Source organism: Diplotaxodon limnothrissa, linkage group LG15 (genome assembly GCF_057381915.1).
Source record: "Diplotaxodon limnothrissa isolate DT_005_m linkage group LG15, D_limnothrissa_male_GT1.1, whole genome shotgun sequence".
Lineage (NCBI taxonomy): Eukaryota > Metazoa > Chordata > Actinopteri > Cichliformes > Cichlidae > Diplotaxodon > Diplotaxodon limnothrissa.
This window is the reverse complement of record NC_140610.1, coordinates 30,728,750-30,742,902: the sequence shown is the minus strand read 5'-3', so window position 1 is coordinate 30,742,902 and position 14,153 is coordinate 30,728,750. Positions and strand designations below refer to the sequence as shown.

The window sequence follows — 14,153 nt, the reverse complement described above, 5'->3', positions numbered from 1 at the left end:
TAAGACTGCTTTCTTCCATTTGCGCAACATCTCTAAAGTTAGAAATATCCTGTCTCAGAGTGACGCTGAAAAACTAGTTCATGCATTTATTCCTTCCAGGCTGGACTACTGCAATTCATTATTATCAGGATGTCCAAAAAACTCGCTGAAAAGCCTTTAGTTAATCCAAAATGCTGCAGCAAGAGTATTGACAGGGACTAGAAAGAGAGAGCATATTTCTCCTGTTTTGGCTTCCCTTCACTGGCTTCCTGTTAAATCCAGAATTGAATTCAAAATCCTGCTCCTCACATACAAGGTCTTAAATAATCAGGCCCCATCTTATCTTAATGACCTTGTAGTACCAAATCACCCTATTAGAGCACTTTGCTCTCGCACTGCAGGCCTACTTGTTGATCCTAGGGCAGGGGTCGGCAACCTGCGGCTCTTTAGTCCTTATAGTGGTTTGGGAAAATAAATTAGAAGTATTTAGCTGAAGTGTATTTTATTTATGTTAGTTCTTTTTTAAAAAACAAACCAAACTTGTAGTTCTAAATTGGAAGATTGTGATATTGAAATATAAAAATAAAATTATATTTTATTATTTTTTCATCGCTCAAAATAAGCGTCACGCACGTGGAAGCCGGTATACCCGCCGAAACGCCGTGCATTTATTGAGTCTTTCAACCCCAGGTAGGCCAATTATGGATCTTCGGAGCCACATTATGTCCGCAGGTATTCTCCAACATGAACTATGTTAAAAACAAACACCGCTCACGCCTCACAGATGACAGCTTACAGTCCTGCATTAAGATGAAAGTGACTTCGTACAGCCCCGATTTGCAGACGATGTGTGCACATCGAGGTTCAGGAGCAGAAGTCCCATTGTAAACATATCACGGCAGACCCTACGATGTTTGCATGAACATGCTTTTCAGCATCTCTTTATTGACCACTTTTCACACACGGTTGCTGTACGCATGCAGCCGGCTGTAGCTTTTCAGCTCACAGCCAGACATATACCAACAACAGCATAGATAGCACAGACGTTAAGGCGGGGAGGCGTGATTGCGGGTGCCACTCAGGTGCGTCCGCCTCACCTGCAGCGTCACTGCAGACGACGCCCCGCTACACACATTAACCTGGTATAATACATATTTAGGCAGAATTTTGCAAATATCTGTTTTTCATTTTTTAGCAGCATAGTGCTTTTTTCCCCAATTATTTTTAAAAGTCAGGTCAAGGCTCCAAAAGCCCAAAGGCGATATAAGGGTGGCGTTTCTGTTTGCTACATGGATCATTTTAGTTCAGGTTGGTGTCTGTCCTTTTGTTATATTTCTTTAAGAGTTCAAAATGTGTTAATTACATAAATAAAATGTAATTTTCTCTGTAGCACTTCATGGATTTTATAAGCAACACACCTTAGTTGTTCACACAAAGCATAAAGGTAAAAAACAATATATACAGTGTTATCTTCATTTTAGATGTCAAAAAGGATTTGCAGCTCCCAGTGTTTTCTTTTGCATGGAAACCAGGTCCAAATGGCTCTTTGGGTCTTAAAGGTTGCTGACCCCTGTCTTGGGGTATTTAAAAGTAGAATGGGAGGGAGAGCCTTCAGTTTTCTGTGGAACGAGCTTCCTGTTTGGATTCGGGAGACAGACACTATCTCTACTTTTAAGATTAGGCTTAAAACTTTCCTTTTTGCTAAAGCATATAGTTAGGGCTGGACCAGATGACCCTGGATCCTCCCTTAGTTATGCTGCACTAGACGTAGGCTGCCGGGGATTCCCATGACGCATTGAGTTTTTCCTTTCCAATCACCTTTCTCACTCACTATGAGTTAATAGACCTCTCTGCATTGAATCATATCTGTTATTAATCTCTGTCTCTCTTCCACACCATGTCTTTCATCCTGTTTTCCTTCTCTCACCCCAACCGGTCGCAGCAGATGGCCGCCCTTCCCTGAGGCTGGTTCAGCTGGAGGTTTCTTCCTGTTAAAAGGGATTTTTTCCATCCCACTGTCGCCAAAGTGCTTGCTCATGGGGGTCATATGATTGTTGGGTTTTTCTCTGTATCTACTGTACAATATAAAGCGCATTGAGGCGACTTTTGTTGTGATTTGGCGCTATATAAATAAAATTGAACTGAATTGAATATTCTGGAGAAATATTTTGGACCTGGCATGTAAGTAGGCTGAGGTGTTTAAATGCTACACTTCCACCAGTAGCCTTAAGTAATGATAAGGCAGAATGGATCCACACTTTTGTATTGTTTACACCAAATCTGACTCCTTAGTTCAGAGGAGTGTCACCCAGTGTGGTCTTCTGTTGCTGTACAGATGATAAATGATCTTATTCTTATATAGCGCTTTTCTACTCTCCCAGAATACTCAAAGCACTGTATACAACATGCCTCATTCACCCATCTACGTCTAAACACAAGTGCAAACTAACACTTCATACACATTCACACTCCGATGAACGCGTGGGTTAGTATGTTGCTCAAGGATATTTGACATGCAGACCGGGGAAGCCAAGGATCGAACCACCAACCTTCCAATTAGTAGGTGATCTGTAGGTGATCGGATGACCACCTGAGCCACAGATGTTCTTCTTGATGTAATCAGATTAGAAAATGGTCAAAACATCTGTCCCAAAGGGCACATCCATGTTTCTTTCTCTTTTTACTCTCATAAGTGTTGTGAAAATTTGGACTGATTCCCCAGCTACTCCAGTCTTTTTAATGGAAGTATCTTTGAACAACACAATAAACCATGAGTTTTGCTCAATGACTCCACAATAGTATGAGTGTCTGTGTAAATGTTAGACAACACACAGATACAGAAAAAAGTGCTAAATGTATGTGTGGTTGGGTGAATAGGGCTTCAAAGGATAGAGCCTTTCTGAGTACTAGTCCATTTACCATATAAAAATAATCTGTAAACACAGAAATTTGAATTTTTATATTTAACAATTCAGAGTTCAATTCATATTAATAATAACGTATACTTTATTAATCCCGTAGGAAATGAGCCCTCTGCATTTAACCCATTCACTCAGTGAAGCAGTAGGCAGCCACCAATCCAGCGCTAGGGGAGCAGTGTGCAGAGACTGTAGCTTGTCCAAGGGTACCTCAACAATTTGGCTTTTTTTTAAAATATGTTTACACATTCAAGGAGTTTTTCCATATTTATTATATATAACAAATAATGTTTTTAGAACAACAGCAATAATATAAAAAATAGAAGCCACTGAGTCATTATGAAACACAAAACTCTATATGCTCTTTGAATAGATTTGACCACACAGTAGTTAATTATTTTATCTATTTGAGTTATTTACAAATATTGTTTCCCAAAACAATTAACAAAAAAAACATAATATTATGTGTATTCGAAATAACTTTAATTAAAAATGAAACACTGATATAATATAATATCATCAAATCAGTAATACACAAATGATAATATAAATATTGTGTAATTGTTCTTTTTGTATGCTTTTGTAATGTCCACCCACTTTCTCGCTACCTCCATGCACTTGTATTTTTAGTTAATTATTAGACAAAAGGAAAACATAGAAAAATAGTTATAGATACATATAGACTGATATAAATGGGGTGTTTTGTATATGTTTTTAGATACTAGAATATAAAAGTGATTACATAGCTCATTAATCGGGAAATTTGTCAGCATTATTGACCTACTTGCAGTTTCGCTTAGCCCAAAGAGGCTCTTTGTCTCTGCCTTAGCTCATTGTAATTCATTTTAAATGATCAGCTTTATATTCATTTAAGCCAGTTCAATACCATTCAAGTCTCTCCTTTAATAATATATGGTCACAGCAATAACCAGGACCGAGGCACCCTATGCTGGCTATATGCTGGCTATTTCACTGATCTGAACAGACCAATGTTGTGATAATGATTTAATCAATTTGCCCCAAGGCCCCTCAGGCCAGCAGAATAAAGCAGAATTACTGTTTCAATATCACACACCCTGCTGCTGCTGGTACATCTTCTGTATATCTTAGATGATATGTAAGCAGCTTTTTTTAAATTTATTTTTAAACTTTTGTGCTACTTTCTATGAACCAACCTTTCTTCACACAGTAAGCTATCCGGTTGTTCAGTCAGACGTCACGGATGACGTTGCAGGTATTTCCGGGTCTAAGTGCTCCTCAAGAAACAACGATGGCGGAGCCAGTGACTTTGTTCACGATTACCTCCTTCTTTAGCGAAGTACCAATTAGGGTTAAAAAGGGTCTTAATTCCTTCAACTCTAGTAAAGTGGTCAGTGTAACCGTTCTCCCAGGCGGAATTATAAAGGGAAGTGTCCAGGCATCCATGAAAAAGAAGATTTACAATGTTGAGGTGAGCTAGGAGTAAGCTAGCTAGCCGACGATTAAACATGAGATATTCTGTATTCTGATGTATTTCATAAAGCACACACACGTACAGCAATGCTATAACAGTGGAAGTAAACGAAGATGAAAATCTACATAACATGGAGGTTTTGGAGAGTTAGTAATGTTAGCCTAGTACCAGTTATATTAGCCTAGTTAACCTAGTACCAGTACACAGAGCAGCGCTGCAAGTGTTTGTTAGAATGTTTAGGGTAAGCATTAACTTTCTTTCAATGTAGGTGCATGTTGAGGGTCAGTCAGTCAGGTTCAGCTCCTGTGAGTGCCCGATTGGCAATGATAAGTGCCATCATATGGCGGCATTGTTGATTTGGGTGGAGAAGAATGTGTCTCGCACTGACGTGGAATGTGTGTGGAAGAGGGTAAAATCATGCAAAGCAGAAGAAATTACTGCCAAGAGAGTGTCTGTGATGACACCCTCAACAACACAAGGTCAGTTATTTATTTAAAATTTGTCCTTTGAATTAATTATAATAATTATTTTCTTAACTTTTTAAAAAGCATTATGTTTTATATGCTAAAATTATTATTTATACAGATTACTAAAAGTTTTTTTTTTTCAGCTGGAATCGAAAGACCTGTCTCCCAGGAGGACAAGGAATGGGCAGTGGCATCCCTATCGAAATTGCAACGTTTTACTGGGATGGGTTGGATTTTGAGTCCTGAATGCTCTCAGGTACTTTGATATTTACTTTAACATGTGGTATAAATTGTACATGTATGTAAACTCTTGTAAACTACATACAGCAGACTGTTTGCTTCCACTGTCCCCACTTTATTTTTTACATGTATTTTATATACTCTGTACCTGACTTTGTCTATTCTGTGGTCAAAATTTCTTGGTTCCATTAAAACCTTTAAAATCCTTTTGCTTTAAATCTAGGCTAAACCAGCCAAGACATTTGATGAAGTGCTGAGGAACCTGGGATTTCCCCAAGCAGAAGACAAGGCTCGTTATCTCTTGGCATCACTGGCTGTGTCTGACGAAGAGAAGAAACAGATTGAGGAAGCAACAGTTGGGCAAACGAAGAATGCATTGTGGTAAGAAAGTGCTTTGAAATTTATTCTGTTAAGTGTTAAGTAGGAAATTTTAGTTAACTGTGTCTCTTAATTTGTGTTTCTTTATAAAAGGTCAGCATATCGCAAGAAGAGAATCACAGCCAGCAACTTCGGTTTGGTCCTGAGTGCAGTCCAGCGGCGCTCATACCCCCCTTCCTTATTTAAGACTCTGCTTGGACAGTACAACCTGACAGAAGGATCTAAAGTAAGTTGTTAGTAAAAAGGGTCTGTGCATCTAAGAATTCCTTTATGACTAAGTTGTATTTTCATCCCCAAAGGCATGTGATTGGGGGATCCTTCATGAGCCAAAGGCCAAGCAGTTGTACACTGACTGTACTGGTGCAGCTATCAAGGAGAGGGGACTGTTTTTATCTAACAGTGGCCTGCTTGGTGGTTCTCCAGATGGGACTGTCTCTAATGAGTGCATCATTGAGGTGAAATGCCCATGGTCAGCCAGAGCCAAAACTGTATTGGAGGCTGCAGAAAGTAAGGACTTTTTCCTACAGCTGGATGAGGCAAGTGGTTCCCTGGTATTAAAAAAGAATCACAACTACTGGCATCAGATCCAGGGCAACCTCTATCTCACAGGGGCGAAAAGCTGTCACTTTATTGTTTGGACTCCATGTGACTTTTTCATCTTGCATGTGGATAGAGAACAAACTTGGGCTGTTAACATTGAAGCGTTGGAAACGTTCTACCGGGAAGTTTTTTTACCCCATATTTTATCGCAGCTTTGAATTCATATCAGCATGAGTAATTTATCAGTCCAAATGTTTATAGTTAATTTTAAAACTATTTGGAAATTGTACATTTTTTGTCATTGTAACTTTGTAAATATATTCAGATAAATTCTTAAATTATATTAATTTTTGATTTGAAAAAATAAAATGTTTTGGACAAACTGTTCCTGAAAATAAAGAGTAACACATGTATCTGGTATTCTTCATTTTAATTGAAAATGCATAGCAAGAAAACTAGGCAGTAATCAGGAAGCTGGAATGGAATGAAAAATGTAACAAGCCATTGATAAAAACAGAGTAAAACATTATACGAATCACAAATGAGACCATTCTCAATTTGAAACTATGCAACTAAGTTGTTTTTATGTTGTAACATCCTGAGTATACACACAAAACAATCCAGAACACTTAGGAGTTATAAATAATAAAAGTAAACTTATTCAACAGTTGTATTTTCTGGTCCACAAGTAGTTAGAAAATGACACAATGTACTTTTACCTCTGAACTCTCACAGGTATAATTTATTCAATTTCACGGAGAATAGGTGTTTGTAAATTTGTAAGACACACACATGCTTTCAAGATCTTATTAATATTTTTTTTTAACTGATGTGGGATGTGATGCAAAATTGAGAAAAGTTTCAGTCTTTGAATGGAACGCTCTACATGTATTCTTGCACAGGAAATCTTCCTGTTGTTGTTCACTTCCTCCTGTGTGAATTGTCCGTTGGTGAGGAAGGACGGAATGTTCAGTGAGACCCCTTCTGGTAGGATGTCCCGAATTGTGAAGCCCTTATCTGCAATGACCATGTCACCTGGTTGTAGATGTTGCAGTACTCCACAGTCAGCTGTTATGGCCTTATCTGAGGCACTTCCACCGTACAAGTTGCTTACAAAGGTTATTACACCATTAGGAGCCACACCAATTAGAGCCTTTAGTGTGGTCCGTCCTTTGTACTGGCTGTACAAATGACTTTGTGTGTCAAGTCTCTCTGTGTTACAAACAGAAACTTCCGTGCAGTCAAGCACAATCCTGCAGTTAGGAAATGGTTGGAAGCAATCTGGCAGCGATGTTTGATTCTTGGCTCTCGAGGGAATGTTGTTTTCCAGCATGCCAACATACAAAATGTCATACAGTGCACTAACAATTGTTGTAAAAATATTAGTTACTGTGCCTCTGCTGCAGTTAAACCTTATTGAAAGGTCTTCATGACCAAAATTAAGTTTGAGCTTGATCAGGGTTAGAAATAACTGGTCAATTAGGGGCATCATTTGGACAGTCCAATCAGAATGATATTTAAGATCAAATCTGGAAAGAAGCGCTTCTAAAAACAGGACAGAAGCAGCATCGGGCAATCCAGCATAGTACTGGACCCTTTCAGGATTGTCAGATATTTGACTGAATGAGAAAGTCTGCTTCTGCTTCTCTACTTGTTTTTTAAGTTTTTCATTCTCTATTCTTAGCATGTCATTCTGAATCTCTAGCACCAGAAGACTTTGGGAAGAACTTGTGGAACTTGCAGTATCTGTCTGTGTAGCTGCATTGTTGGAATGATGTGGCTCATCTGATATTTCACTTTGATTTTCACCAATAGCTGGGACCTGCTCTTTTTTCTTCTTTTTTCTAACAGGGTTGTGGTCATCTGGGAACTGAAAAGACTTCCCGTCGTTCCATGCAAATCTTGTTGGCCCCGCAGCTTTTCCTTGAGGGAAGTGCCAACTGCAGACTCTTGAGTTGCAGTTTGGGGTGAAGTTTTCACGTCTGTGGAAGTGTTTAAAAAGACAGAGAGAAATTTCAGATCATACGCTAGCCCTCCATTAGTTATGATTAATACAAAAAAAAAAAAAATAGAGATAAATAATAGAGAGAAGCTTCTTTCATCCAGATGAGAGAAGCTTCAAGAAACTTAAAACTTAAAGAAGTCCAGATGCTTTTCTTACACATCGTTGTACTAATTTGCTTTTAAGCTTACCAGAAAGATAAGTACTGGCAACCTTTGCTAGCTATTTGTTGGTTAGGTCTTTATTTTGGTAATTAACTGGCACATAGGCTGGGGATTGTAATGTATTTTCTTACATAGACATCGCTTTTTGGACGTAATTTTTATTCCTCTGAGCGTCGAAAGCTAACTAAGGTTCATATATATAGCGAAGTGACCCTTAGCTCTCAATCTTTGCTTGGAGAAATAAAAATGACTTCAAAAATGCAACAACGTCTTTGTATTAAAAAAAAACACAATAAAATCCATTGTCTATATAAGTACAATTACTGGTAAAAGCCAGTTTGTCTTTTAGTAGCGGGTTTTAATTGTTCATCACTAGCTATATTAGCTAACTAAAGTAAGAGCCCACTAGCTCTTATCTTACAAATTTATTCATTCACTTACGAGTTGTAACATACCTTATCAACTTCAGCCACTTCCTCTTCTCTCTCTTTTCACAAGGAAACCGGTAAAATGACAGATTAGACTGTTGTTTTGAGCCAGATTGGTTAAAACAACCAGGAACACAGCATTGTGTCATATTGAACACAGGAGCGTTTAGACCCGGAAGTAGGATTCGTCGGATTCGTCGCGTCATCACTGAACAACCGGATGATTGTGGATACCTGCTAATGAAGGAGTCTGATTACCACCAGAGGGGTGAACTGTTGTGCACACTACAGTTAAATACAGTTCAACCACAGACTGCATATAAGGTGCAAGGATAAGTGTCCGAGTGTGAAATGCGACCAAACCAAAGACATGTCCACCGTTGCCAAATGGAGAAAAAAAACCCACAAAGAGCAAGAAACAGAAAATACCCTGGCCATAACAGATACCTTGTGTACTGTTAGGGTTGAAAATGTTTGATTTCTCTTACTAAAATAAGTGGTTATAATCATTTTCATACATTTACTGCAAATGTGCTCATAATGAGTTGGCACTCAGTCTTCTGAAGGTTATAAGCTTCGTTCAGCGTGACTGTCCGGACTGATATATTGTAAGAAATGACTTAGAGTGCAGAGGGGTAATTGCAAACACGCTTACACACATAGATAATAATTAGAATAAGTCTCTGGGTCAGAGAGTTCCGAATATGATATTCTAAACCAACTTTGAATCACTAGAAGAACAATGGATAATAACATAAGATTATCAAGGCTAGGCAGAGGGGAGTTTTGCTTTTCTGTCTCTTACAGAGGAGGGAGCGAATACCAGATGAGGTCATGGAGATAGGAGGATCCTTCGGAGCAGACACCAAGACTGCCACGTCTGTGCGGGAAGAAGATAGCTGTTATAATCTGTTTTTCTCTCACTATATAATGTTGTACAGCCCACTTGAGGGTCATCCTTTTTGTGAAACATGCTGCAGGTTCACATAGAGGTCCACAGCGCTGTGTAAACTTGTAATTTCAACTGCCAAAAGCAAATACATTTTTAAAAGACAAACCTGTCTTCTGAGATTCCTTCCAAAAATTCTGAACATAACAGTATCCACAGACTCTCACAGCACTGTAAACCCAAAGAAGTTAGCAAAAGTTTGAAAAAATTTATGCAGCCAAGATCCTTAAGTTTTTGAAGTTGATGAACTTAAAAGCTAAAACCTATAAGAACGTCAATATTTTGATTAGATTACAATTTGATTACAAAGACTGGGCACGTTGAGTCACACGTCCTAGCCTCCTGGCCTTAACACAAACTATGTGAAAGTGATATGTTTTTTTTTTTTTATTATTAGTTTTATTTGATTTTTTAAAAGTTTTTTTAAATAAAAATCTAGAAATGGGGAAAACAAATAGAAACGCACAATGTATCGCCAACTGCTGCCTCAACTTGACCGGTAAGAGTCAAAACAAAGCAAACACACTTAAACACCCAAAACACACACAAAAAATACAGATACTGTTGTAAAGACCCACCTTTTAGCACATCCCAGCACACCCACTCACTTCACCAGATGCACCTTGTTTAGTTCTCTCACCTTTGATTGGGTGTGGTGCTTGTCCTTAATTGCACTCACCTGTCACACATTATATAAGGACTGCATTCACTTTTGGCTCACTCTTTCTTCACTCCCACACGGGGCGGCAGCAGAGGTGAGGTTCTTTTTTGGTTTTTTTATTTTATGTATTGTTTAAGGTAATGAGTAACTTAAATCTCTGTTTTCTTTCAGCATTGGCAGTCCATGTGTGTCTTTCCTTCCTTCCTTCTTTGCTTTATTGATTTGAGAATAAAGGGAGAACCCTGTGAATGATTAGATGACTGCTTATTCTTATTCTAATCGGATGAGCCCATGATGCTGATTACTTAAACCCTGAGCCTTCCTTCCTTCATAACAGATACAAAAATCAACAATCTTCCTATAGTGTATGTGGATGGCTATTAACATCTTTGTGGTGACCAAAAATTTGAATTTACTATAGTTGTGGAGACCAGCAGCCCTTGTGGGGACCAAAATCCTGGTCCCCACGAGTTTGAAGGCATTTTTGAGTCTCAAAATGTGGTTTTAGTGTCGGGGTTGCAATCTGGTTATGGTTAGGATTAAGGTAAGGGTCAGGGTTAGGCACAAAGAGAACCAGGACAACCATGCCGTCCGCAGCTTCTATGAGTACTAAAGACGTGAGGCCACACATCTCAGTGACATGTGCGTGCCCATGCCAGCAGGACAAGAAGGGAGCCCTCATATGGGTGACCCTTTGTGTGAGTAAGGTGTTGTATGAGGGAGAGGGCAGGGACCGGTAAGACCGGAAGGTAGAGGACTACCCCCAGAAGGACAGATCCGGCCAACGACTGGCTCAGGAGCATCCCCATTCCTCACACCCTGCCATGGGGCACTCATGATACTCATGACAGATTCCCCCCTCAAGGGTTGCCTCTTGGCGACAGATCACACTGACCTGTGAGGAGATTAGCCAAGGGTCAGGAATGAAGGATTGTACACTCATCCCCCCTCCCCCTCCAAACGCCTTCTATGCTTATTCCTCTCCGATGCTGACGGTGGATCAAGGAGACCAGCGCTTATGCTGCAGGCCCGGATGCACCCTTTACCCGTCCCTGTTGCTTGTCATGTGTTTCTTTGGTGTATTAAGAGTTTTTTCATGTGCTATGTGTAGAGGTGTTTTTTTCTGTTCTTAAACTGATCTCCCTGGGGGGGAGGAGTTATTTTTTTCTCCTTATCTTTGCTCATGTTGTGATTTTTCCATGTTATACCCCTCTGACCTGTCTTTCCCATGTGATGTTTGTGTAATGAATGTATGGTCGGAAGGGTAAGACAGCGCTGGCACAGCTGGCAGCCTTAACCCAATTTCCCTCGGGATGAATAAAGTATGATCAATCAATCAACTATATGAGACTGCTGTTTGTTGATTACAATACAACGTTTAACACAATAGTGTTGAAACTTCTGCAATCCGGCAGAAGGTTCCGCACCATCCAGGCAAGGACAGAGAGACTCAAGAGGGGCTTCTATCCCCAAGCCATCCGCATGGGTGCTGGAACACGCTGGTGGGGAACGCCGGTGGGGGTTCCCCACCAGCGTGTTCCAGTGTCGGCTGGGACCAAATCTGAGTTTCCAGATTCTCAATCACCTGCATCCTGCGCTCGATCTGGTTTCTGTGCTACCTCTGTGTGACCAGCTCGGCCACCATTTGGGCCAGCTCCTTCCCTGGCTGGTCCCGTCATGGTCCCGCCATTGTGCCTCTGGGGTTTCGGCACCAATGTGGCAGTAAGGATGGAACAGACCACAATTCAATGCTTTTTAACATCTTTATTCCAGGTTGCTTGTTCGAACACTCCTGGCTGCAGCTTTCCAGCTTGCAGCCACATGTACACAACAACGACAACAACAACATTCAGGATCTTGGGTCCGTTCTTCGTACCTCGCTAAGTAAGTTAGCTGGATTTGATTGACGATTTCGCGTGATCTTGGATCGTTCGGTTCTCCGAAGCTCATCCAGGACTTGCTGTCATAGCAACAGATCCGTAAGCGTAAACCTGCTTGGGAGCAGGCTTACTTTATGTAAACAGGATTAGATCGCGGCCACTCTGGTATGTCCGCTTCATTTATACGAAAGCAACAGCGATATTCTTCCACTGTTTTTCCATAAATAAATATTATCAATGTAACTAAAGATAATGCAGTACTTGATTCTTTGATTTCATACAGATACATACAGGTCATTTCCTAAAAAAAGGGAAATGTACTATTAATCATTCTATTTCATGTATTTGATTATTTCAGATGTAATTCATATTTTAGAGTAGTAATAGTAAATTACTTCATGTAATCAAGATGAGAGACCACGGCTATAAAAGCGAAGGTGGATTTGGGAAGTCTGTCGCAGCCATGTCCTGTCCGTATACGCGAGCCACCCATTGCGGAAGGTGCAAGATTGATAAGGAGAGTTTTCAGAATTCAGCGTATATTGCGGGATAGACAGGATCCTTTAGCTCAGCGCAACAGTGTGCTCATAGAGAGATATCGATTTTCCCGTGAGGGTATTATTTACTTAACCAACTTGTTGACGAGGGGGTGCAGGACCACCACCTGTCTTTTTTTGCTCTGCCCTTTTCTTGGTTGCTGTTATAAACAAACAGATTATTTCAGGGTCTCTTTTCAAGAGACTAAAAGCAATATAAGTGATAAATATTACCATTCTGTAGAATATTCTTATATTTCACTTTTACTTGTTCCCATGTTCTAGTGGGTCCTGTTGTGGTTCTAATGTGAAAGAGGATATAATATAATATAATGTAATATAATAAATTTACCCTACCGCCTACTGGTGATGGCCAGTGGGGCCGATGGCAGCCTGGCTTCTGTCAGTCTGCCCCAGGGCAGCTGTGGCTACAACTGTAGCTGCCTCCACCAGTGTGTGAATGTGAGAGTGAATGAATAGTGGCATTGTAAAGCGCTTTGGGTGCCTTGAGAAGCGCTATATGCCAGCCCTCTCTCCTTGCTTTTGCAGCCTTTGCAGTGTTCCCTTGCGTTTTAATTAAACTCTGAAACTCCTGAAATCCCTCAATCAAGAGTTCTTGCTCTGCTGCCGTAAAATACTGAGCGCGCTCCTTCGACATTTTCGCCGACCAATCAAAGGGTTGCCGATCAATGTTTCTACTATCGATGCGTAGCCCCTGTTAAGCCACCCAGTGATCTCACATTACTTCATCCAGCTATACTAATCGTCAACAACAGGTGTGTTCGGAGAACCGGAATAGCGAGCTCAAAGTTAGCGCGATGATTTGATCTTGGATGTGTCATTTGATCTTGGAGGTACGAGGAACGGACCCCTTGTTTGCTCTCATAGGCAGGGAAGGCGTCACGAGCTGATGCAGCTCAGGAGTGTCAGCCGTCCCCGCAGCTGCACCACGAACCATGCCCGCCACACCCGTCTACCATGATATTTGCGGTTTTTCAAAACTGGTATGCAGAATGGTTTGCTCTGTATCGCTGATTTCTCAAAGGTAATCTTTTGAGGTTCTTGTCTGGGCATCACTTTGTTCTTAATAAATGTCAGAACATCAAATGTCTTTCATTGTCATTTTCTATGAAAATGTCAACAGGTGGACAAAGAATACACAAGACTCGTTTGAGTTTTGGACGAAATGCATTCTGGGATATTTGCCTGGGTTTGGCTACAGTAGCTAGTGAGCTGATTGGAGGCCAAAACAGCCAATCAGAATTTTTACATCCAAGTCTGTGATTGGTTGGTTTTGTGGCACAAATATTACGCTGTACAGAGAGTTGTCTGTGAAGGTTCTCAGTCATCCAGGTCATCGTAGTCAAAGGAGCTTGCAAAGAAAAGCGTCTGGACTTCTTTAAGTTGCTTGAAGACGTTTCTCCTCTCATCCGAGAAGCTTCTTCAGTTCTAAGGTCAAATGGTGGAGCCACCTCCACAGGACAAGACTCAGCAGTCCATCTGCATCTTAAGGATAAAGGACACTCTTTCGAGGATGCCAATGTTCACATTTTGGACA

The 14,153-nt window shown here is 40.4% G+C and overlaps 2 protein-coding genes across 2 annotated transcripts; one reads left to right on the top strand and one right to left on the bottom strand.

Moving 5' to 3' along the window:
• The first annotated feature begins 4,690 nt into the window (after positions 1–4,690).
• LOC146617742 (uncharacterized) lies at positions 4,691–6,193 on the top strand. Its single transcript, XM_085373518.1, has 5 exons — positions 4,691–4,829; positions 4,961–5,073; positions 5,281–5,438; positions 5,529–5,661; positions 5,735–6,193. Exons 1-5 carry the CDS (start codon positions 4,691–4,693, stop codon positions 6,191–6,193), a joined length of 1,002 nt encoding a protein of 333 aa, XP_085229644.1.
• A 524-nt stretch (positions 6,194–6,717) lies between these two features.
• On the bottom strand, positions 6,718–8,733 carry LOC146617741 (uncharacterized). Its single transcript, XM_085373249.1, has 2 exons — positions 8,597–8,733; positions 6,718–7,957 (listed from the first exon to the last, which is right to left on the bottom strand). Exons 1-2 carry the CDS (start codon positions 8,716–8,718, stop codon positions 6,718–6,720), a joined length of 1,362 nt encoding a protein of 453 aa, XP_085229375.1. The 5' UTR covers positions 8,719–8,733.
• Positions 8,734–14,153: the final 5,420 nt, after the last annotated feature.

Coding starts and splice junctions, on each gene's coding strand:
- LOC146617741 (XM_085373249.1), bottom strand. CDS start 8,718: ATGACACAATGCTGTGTTCCTGGTTGTTTTAACCAATCTGGCTCAAAA. Junction 7,958..8,596: donor AAGTGGCTGAAGTTGATAAG/GTATGTTACAAC, acceptor ACACTTCCACAG/ACGTGAAAACTTCACCCCAA.
- LOC146617742 (XM_085373518.1), top strand. CDS start 4,691: ATGGCGGCATTGTTGATTTGGGTGGAGAAGAATGTGTCTCGCACTGAC. Junction 4,830..4,960: donor GACACCCTCAACAACACAAG/GTCAGTTATTTA, acceptor TTTTTTTTTCAG/CTGGAATCGAAAGACCTGTC. Junction 5,074..5,280: donor TGAGTCCTGAATGCTCTCAG/GTACTTTGATAT, acceptor CTTTAAATCTAG/GCTAAACCAGCCAAGACATT.